This window comes from Glycine soja, chromosome 6 (genome assembly GCF_004193775.1).
Source record: "Glycine soja cultivar W05 chromosome 6, ASM419377v2, whole genome shotgun sequence".
NCBI lineage: Eukaryota > Viridiplantae > Streptophyta > Magnoliopsida > Fabales > Fabaceae > Glycine > Glycine soja.
In genome coordinates this window covers 18062632-18070843 of record NC_041007.1, presented here as the reverse complement: position 1 = coordinate 18070843, position 8212 = coordinate 18062632, and the positions used below count along the sequence as shown (strand labels likewise).

The following is an 8212-nucleotide window of genomic DNA, read 5'->3' as shown; positions in this document are numbered from 1 at the left end:
AATAAAATTTATAAAATGCCTTGATGAAATATTAATTATTAAGTATTAATTTTTATTGTAATTTTCTATAGCTTTTTGAGCTGCAAAAATAATTTAGTAATATTAAATAATCAAATAATTATAATATTTCATTCTTAATTGATAAAATAATTAATTTATTTAATTTAAATTATAATATATATATATATATATAAAAGAGAAAATGTTAAAATCATATACCCTAAAAATAGAGACAATTACTTATTAATATTTTCTAATATATATCTATTTTATTGTGGAAATATTGTTGTATATGTATGTATATATATCAAATAATTGGTTTGTTTTACTATCATATTTATATTCCATGCTTCAATAAGGGTGAAAATGATAATTTTATTTTTTACTTTAAAATTATTGACATATAAAACTTGCTTATTCAAGGTACCAAGTTTTTGCCTGATCGATGTCTGCCGACTAAGTCCAGTCTACAGGCTAATGGATTGGTCCGTGGTCCAATAATAAAATAATATAAAAAATGAAAAGCTTAAAAAAATAAAACAAAGAAATATTGAAAACTTGATTTTTTTTATAGGAACTGAGATTAGTGAAAAAAGAATAGGAAACAATATATGCATTAATGAAATTTTAAAGAAAACTTCCTTACATTACTTTTTTTGAAAGTTTCATTATATTACTTAAACATCAAATAAAGCATAAATACGTGGTCAATATATACTAATTACCACGAAGTAATTATTCAAATACTTAATAATGCTAATCACACAACAAATATATTTAAGTTAATAATAGTATTAAACTTTCAGTAAAACAAATATTATAAAACTATGAAATAATAATCAATATTTTAAAAAATAATTAATACACAAAATATTAACCTGTGGATCAAACATTATAAATTAAAAATAGATAAACCCACATTTAAATGAATTTTCACTCATTTAAGTAACTTATTTAATGTTTTCTGTTGAAGAAAAATAATAATAACACCTCTTAGGTTTGAAGTGGATTGTTGGACTACTGGGAAAAAAAACTCAATACAACTCAATAAATAATTATGCAGTGTAAATGCTCTTAAAAAATTAAAATAAAAAAGAATCTATTATAGGACAAAAAATTATTTAAGCCTAAGTTCTAATTTTGTAAAAAATAAAACAATTAAGAGTGCAGCAATTCTAAGAATATCACAAGAAAATATATTTTATTACTTATCTTGATTATAAATATAAAAATATAAATATTCAATGATATAATTTAAATTACTATTTAAAATTATTTAAAAAAGATATTCTTTATTTTTATTTTTAAATTTTAAATAAAAATATTTGAATTATATTTATTTATATATGTTTATTCTTAAGATATTTTAAACATATATTATCTTATAATTTTAACTTCTCAAATCCTACGTTTTGTAGTTTCCTTTCTTAAATAGAAAAGTATACGTTAATCTAATAAAAACACATATATAATATATTTACAATATAGATATTTTTATTACATGATACAAAAATACTAGTTTAAATAACCAAGCTACATTTATTAGTAAAAAAAAAACACTTCATGACACAATTGGATGAGGAGTGTACTCCGAATACCCCCTCTCTCATGCTTGCTGGTGTACAGGCCTCTAGCCACCTCTTAATTTGCAATAAATTTTAATATTCTCTAATTAAAATAACATTTAAATAAGTTACAATTTATTGCATATATCTTATTACTAAATACATGTAATAAATTTATTTGCAAAATAGTTATAACTTATTACATGTATCTTACATGGTACAAATTAAAAAGTACTTATAAACTAGCATTTAAATAAGGCAACAATTTTTTTTAAAATGTTAAAATTACTAGTTCTAAACAGAATATTTAGTTAATATATTATCTAAATGACATAATTTTTTCTCCAACAATATTTATCAGTAAATTATTGTTTTTATGTCATAAATAAACAATAAAAAACATTGAATATTAATAAAACCATATTTATTTCTATAAACTATGTTTTTTAAATGGCAAACTCTAAAAACTAAGTGAATAAATAATAAACTAATAAGAAAGACCAATAAAAAAAATTAATAAGAAAGATATATTTTAAAAAAAATATACTTATTTAAAATTAAAGTTACATAAATTAATAACTAAGAGATTGTTTTTAAAATTATTCTTATTTGAAGTTAAATATTCAGTCATGTATAATATAGTAAGGAATAATGCCATCGTCAAACTAATATCTTGCTTTATTTTTCTCGTACCATATCTTGTTCATGCTACCCATCATGTAAGCCTTCAGACGAGCCAGAATTTTTTGGGTCTGAAATAAGGTATGATTGAATAAAAATTAAAGATTAATCTTTGAGATATTACCTTTTTCTAATAAATGTTTTTTTATAATTACTGTTAAGGAGAACATGTTTAAATTAGTGTAAATTAAGAAATAAAACAAAATGAAATAGAATTCTCATTTCAAAAAATAAGATGTTTCCCGTCGACAATGTACGAAGTGTCTTGCTTGTCATAGTTTTTGAAAAGTCGAACGGAACAGACTTGAATATTTGCAACGGTCATTAACCGCCACTGGCGCCTCTTAGTCCCCTATATAATTCCCATGCACTCGGACATTGCCTTTCACAGTTTTTATCGTTGTATTGTATCCAACCACCAAAGAATCTCGTGTCTGAAACATTCCCGGTAGTGGCGGCGCTGTCTCTTTGGCAGCCGCTGCTACGTTTCCTTTTCCCCGCTCGAAACAACAAGTTTAGTTATTTGTGTCTCCAATATGATCCATCGTGATTAAACACTACATCCATGGATAATAATAACAACAACTCCGGGTTTGTTCCGAATAATGATACTGATGATGACTGTACATTTCTCCAAACCTTGTTGGAAATGGACCCCCAACATTTCTATTTACCCACTGAAGAATTCGATTCACTGTCCCAACAACAGCAACAAAAAAATGATCCTTTTGGCGTTGAAAAGGGTAATAAAGTTTCCTTCCTGCAGGGAAATAATAATAACGATTTTCCCATTGGAGAAGGAGTAGTTCCTGATGTTGTTGATGTGGAGGAGGAAGAGGGTCCACCGAGGGGGGCGGGTAAGGAACTGATCCCCGAAGGCCAAGGTGATCGATTCTTCATACATGGCGATGATATTTTTTTCTTTGGAGAAGGAGGAGTTGGTAATAACGTGGATCCCCCACAAGAGAATCAAACTCAGCCACCAAATAACCAAGATGTGAGGTCACTTTGTCCTTGGCCCCCACCACCAGAGCCATTCTCTTGCAGTTGCTGTGAAGTTCTTAGACAAATAAATTACACCAATGGTAATAGATAAATATTTTTTCTATGTCAAGTTTTGAATAACCATATAGATAAATAAATGTCCAAAATTCTATATATTATTTCGGGTTTGATTAATTTTTCCGCCGTAATTTTTGTTTCCCGTTTTAAATTTAAAATATATCGCAGGTGTTAGGTTTGACAAGCTTGAGATTCATGGAACAGTCGGGGTGATTAACCACGCAATATGCCACGTTGAGGATAAGACATCGAATCGTCCTCCAAGGGACACTTATCAAATAATCGAGTACGTTTTCTAACTTCTAAGTCTTGCATTGCTACTACTATTTGCATGCATGCAAACAAAGTTTCGTTGTTATTTTATGTTTTAGTATTTACTTGTCAATCTTTTAATTACTTTTTTGTCTGCAATTATTATCAGTTTCTGCAATAAAAACACAGAAGAAATAAGGAATTTCCTAAATGTTTACTGTAAAGAGAGGATTGAAGCAGGGTTCATTCCCATAGAAGATCCGTCGATGTCTGCCTTTTATGATGCCCTCTGCACTGGAATGGATTGGACTGAAGTTTCCAATGACGTAGACGATGATTTGGGTCCACGTTGGTCTTCATCTCTTTCATTAATGTCACATTTTCTTTCTTCAACCATTGACAATTTCATTCTACAATCATTATGTTGAGTTTTGAATCGTTATGTTTGTAGCAAATGGCACGGAGCAAGAGTCGGAGTCTGAACCTGAGGCTGGGAATGGAAGAAGGGCTTCAACTTCTAGGCCTAGACGACGTGATATGGCAGTTCAGGTAATATTTTATTGTTTTCTTAAGAAGTGTTGTGTTTGCATTAGTGGGGAGTAACTGTTTTGATCTTTTCATTTTAGTGGGGGAGAATTTGAGTTCTGACCGAGTAGTTGTGTTTTACATTGCACAGAGGCAGAGAGTACCAAGGATGACATTGAGTGATTTGAGCGGTGTCTTCCATTTGACTATTAGTGCTGCAGCGGTTAAACTGGACGTAAGTAACTCTACCGTGAAGAGTATATGCCGCAGAGGAAAATTGAAAAGATGGCCCCAAAGAAAGGTTCAATGCTTCCTGCAACAATCTCCTTTAATTTCGTTTTGCTAGCTATTTGATATTTGATTTTGTTGTGAGTTAATTATCTTTATCATTAATCATATATGCATGCCTGCACGTGTCTTTGTGACCATGTGCTCAGGTGCAAAGCCTTGCCAAGAAGGTCAGAGTACTCGTTAGAGCATTGAATTCGCCTGATCCAGGGGTGAAGCGAAGAACTCAAGATGAAATTCGAAGACTTCAGAAAGAAATAATTGAGAATTGTGGTGGAATTACCCCAACCGGAATACCGATGCTCCAATTCGATGAAGAAGAATGATGGAGAGAGGAGACTATAATATAAACTCTGTTATTCGAATTAAGTTCCCCTTTATTTCGTACCAACGTCTGATTGTAACACTGTTGCTTTGTGGCGGGTTATTAGATTTCTTTTGATCATTTTGTTGTTTAGTGTTGGTTATGATGAGTTGTGAAACAAAGGTTGGTTTAATTTTATTTATTTTTTAATAAAAAAATAACTTCTTGGTACCAAGACTTTTTTTCGCTTGTACCTTAATTTGCAAATCATGAGAGTCATGCGCATATAATGGCTGTTTAAAGTTATGCATATTCAGAAAATTAAACTATGCTGTTGCATGCTTTACAGCGTATAAAAATTTCATTTTTTTTTACAGATTCATAAATCAATGTATAAACTATTTTTTTATATTTAAGTGAACATAATATATTCTTTTTGGTGCATCATTGAACATAATATTTAAAGTAAGCAATAACTAATAGTAATGAACATTTAGGAATTCTTAATAAATGAGAATAATATATTTATATTTTTTTATGAGCAATCATTAATATCGAAAGGTGGCTATTCACTAAAAACAATGGGATTTTCAGGAGATACTACTACTCTCTTGTTGCATTGACTTATCACGAGACATACACAGTTACTGAAACCTATGTCTAAGAAATGAATTTCCAATATAAAAATTATTTGTAGAAAAATACTTATATATTAAAGAAAAGGATGATATGATTTGATTAGCTGGCATTACCTTTGGAGAGAAAAGGGAAAAAAAATGGGATAAAGGTGAAAAAGGATGAGAAAGAAAGATAAACAAACTTTTATATTTTTTATGTTAAATAACATAAACAAGTACAAGGAATGAAACCTAAAAATAGTAAAAGCCATCTTGTAAAATCCATCCAAAAGAATGAAATCTTTACAAAACATGCCAAACAAACTTCTGCCACAAAATTATGTATTGAAGTTATAAGATTGGACTAAGAATTTCAGAAAGTAGTAAGCACTATTATCAATCAAAGTAATAGATTCATACCTTCATTTAAGTGGATATGTAATTACTCACAGTAATAGATTCATACTTTCATTTCTACTCGGGATAGATATGGTCTCTTTTCATCATGTGCAAACCGCACCTTTCCTTGTTTTTGTTTGGATTTATTCCACTCTTTTCGAACCTCAAGATGATTCCACATAGCTTCCATATCTTCTGGGGCTACTCTGGAATGCCAATATGTGTCAACACTTCCGTCTTCATTTAAAATATAAAAAATTAGTCAGCCAATATAGAAATACAAGGCTAATTTTAAGCTTATACTATAATAAATTTATAATATAATTAAAACCATAGAAGAGAAGACTGAAAATATTCAGATCTATAACTATATGGCTAAGACACATCATATGGAATAAAGAAAATCATTAATATTTTATGATAAATTGAACTTACAATTATCATTCTAAGACTGGAAGCCAGAAAACTAAGAAAAATTGAACTTACAATTATCCAATGCATTTAAGAAAAATTGAGGCATCCAAAAGAGCCACCTTTTTTTTCCGAGAGAAGCTCAATTTGTCTATTTTTTTGGTTTGGTTTTCCTTACATTCTTTAAATTCTTGTGGAATTTTAAAAATAAAATGAAATTTTCAAATATAATTAGAGGTAAACTCCAAATTTGTCAAAAAATATTACTTGAAGCAATTTATTTTGCTGCCTAATAAACTAAGCTGAACAAAAGGATGATCCTTAACCAGTAAAGTGTAATATTAGAATGAAGCCCGGATTCAAATTCAAACCAAAATAATGAGATCACACCCTCGAGAAATAACATGCTAAAAATGGAGAATGGGGAGAAAGAAAGTGACCTTTTGAGTTTTCTAATGAAGGTAAGGGATGAGAGTGAGAAGGAGGTGAAACATTGTCATCACCAGATTTTCTGAACAAGGACAAAGTATTAGCATTAAAATATTCTGAACAACACATTTTAATTAGAGTTTTCCTTCTAACCAAGAAAAAGACTATTACTCATAATTTAATACACTTTTAATATTATCTATCTCTCAAAAGTGCGTAGCAGCACCAAAAAAATTATATAATGAAAGTTAAAAAAAAAATCTATCACTACTAGAGAAGCATCATTCTAAATCGGTTAATTGGGTCATTCTACATTGGTTTATGTTCGTCGTCGTAGACGACATCGTAAAAAGGGGTAAGCTATTCTACGACGGTCGCCATGACCATCTTAGAATGGGTATATTTCTAAGACGGTCACCTGTGAATGACCGTCTTAGAATGGTACGCATTCTACGACGGTTGCGTAGCAAGGACCGATGTAGAATGATACACATTCTAAGATGGTCCTTCACACGTGATCGTCTTAGAATGGATTGCATTCTACAACGGTCTTTCCAGAACCGATGTAGAATGAATTGCATTCTACGACGACCACTTGGCAAGGATAGATGTAGAATGATACTCATTCTAAGACGGTCCTTCACACGTGACCGTCTTAGAATGAAAAACATTTTGCGACGGTCTTTCCAAAACCAATGTAAAATGCATTTTTTTTTTGTTATTTTTGTTATTGGAGTTATTTTTTTTGTATTCATAGACTTCAAACGTTCAAATACTTGCAATAAACACATGACAATATGAAATTAAATAAATTTTATGCAATGAATATGAATTATTCAAATCTTTTCTAGTTTGAAGCAATTTGAAAAGTAAAATGAATTCATATATATCCATGCCACCTATTTTCCTACCCGCCAGAACATCCATCAAAGTAGTCTTACCAGCTCCACTTACACCCATCAAAGCTGTGAGAACACCAGGCCTGAATGCACCACTAACACCCTTCAAAATTAAGCACCGATATGTCCTCTTGTAGACCTTGTTCCTTCATTTACTGCCAGTTGAAATTAATTGAGTTAGAAACGCAAATTGCTTCTGGCTGAAGTAGATTCCTAATAGAAACACTATTAGAAATGTAAATGCTAAATTTATAACTTTGAATGTTATTTTCGTGTGGCATGTCAACAGAGTATAAGGCTAAAGTAGATTCCTTACATATGTCAAAAAACCTCTCTGCTTCTTGAATTCCTCTGGAAGCTGTTTTTGTAGCAAAAAGCTGGGATTCTACACACCCTTTCTTTCTTTTTATGCATTTTCAGTATGAAAAATGAAAAGCACTTATGACAGAGTGAATTTGAAGCATATAATATAACCTGAGAAAGTGAATCTGAAGCATACCTAGTATAACAATTCCAACCAAGAAACAACAAATACGTCTTGCACTCACGAACAAGTTTCTCTGCACTTTTTGAAACCTGCACATGGAGGCCCATAACTTAACGGTGATAGGTGACAATTCAGAAACAAGCCATATATATATATATATATATATATATATATAGCATAAAAATTATAATTAAAAATAATGAAATTAAATTGTTACCTCTTTGGTACTTTTGCTAGCTAAACAAGTAGTTGGTGTTGCAAGTTTTCATGAATTCTTTTCCATTTGTACAATA

General features: G+C 30.1%; 1 protein-coding gene across 1 annotated transcript; it reads left to right on the top strand.

Annotated features, from left to right (window-relative positions):
• The first annotated feature begins 2510 nt into the window (after nt 1-2510).
• LOC114414137 lies at nt 2511-4818 on the top strand. Its single transcript, XM_028378477.1, has 6 exons — nt 2511-3331; nt 3477-3594; nt 3730-3908; nt 4012-4109; nt 4237-4386; nt 4523-4818. Exons 1-6 carry the CDS (start codon nt 2812-2814, stop codon nt 4697-4699), a joined length of 1242 nt encoding a protein of 413 aa, XP_028234278.1. The 5' UTR covers nt 2511-2811; the 3' UTR covers nt 4700-4818.
• Nucleotides 4819-8212: the final 3394 nt, after the last annotated feature.

What these genes read in the sequence shown, in the direction of transcription:
- LOC114414137 (XM_028378477.1), top strand. Translation starts at nt 2,812, where the DNA reads ATGGATAATAATAACAACAACTCCGGGTTTGTTCCGAATAATGATACT. An exon ending in AGACGATGATTTGGGTCCAC is followed by an intron (nt 3,909 to 4,011) that starts GTTGGTCTTCAT and finishes TTATGTTTGTAG; the next exon opens with CAAATGGCACGGAGCAAGAG. An exon ending in GACGTGATATGGCAGTTCAG is followed by an intron (nt 4,110 to 4,236) that starts GTAATATTTTAT and finishes TACATTGCACAG; the next exon opens with AGGCAGAGAGTACCAAGGAT.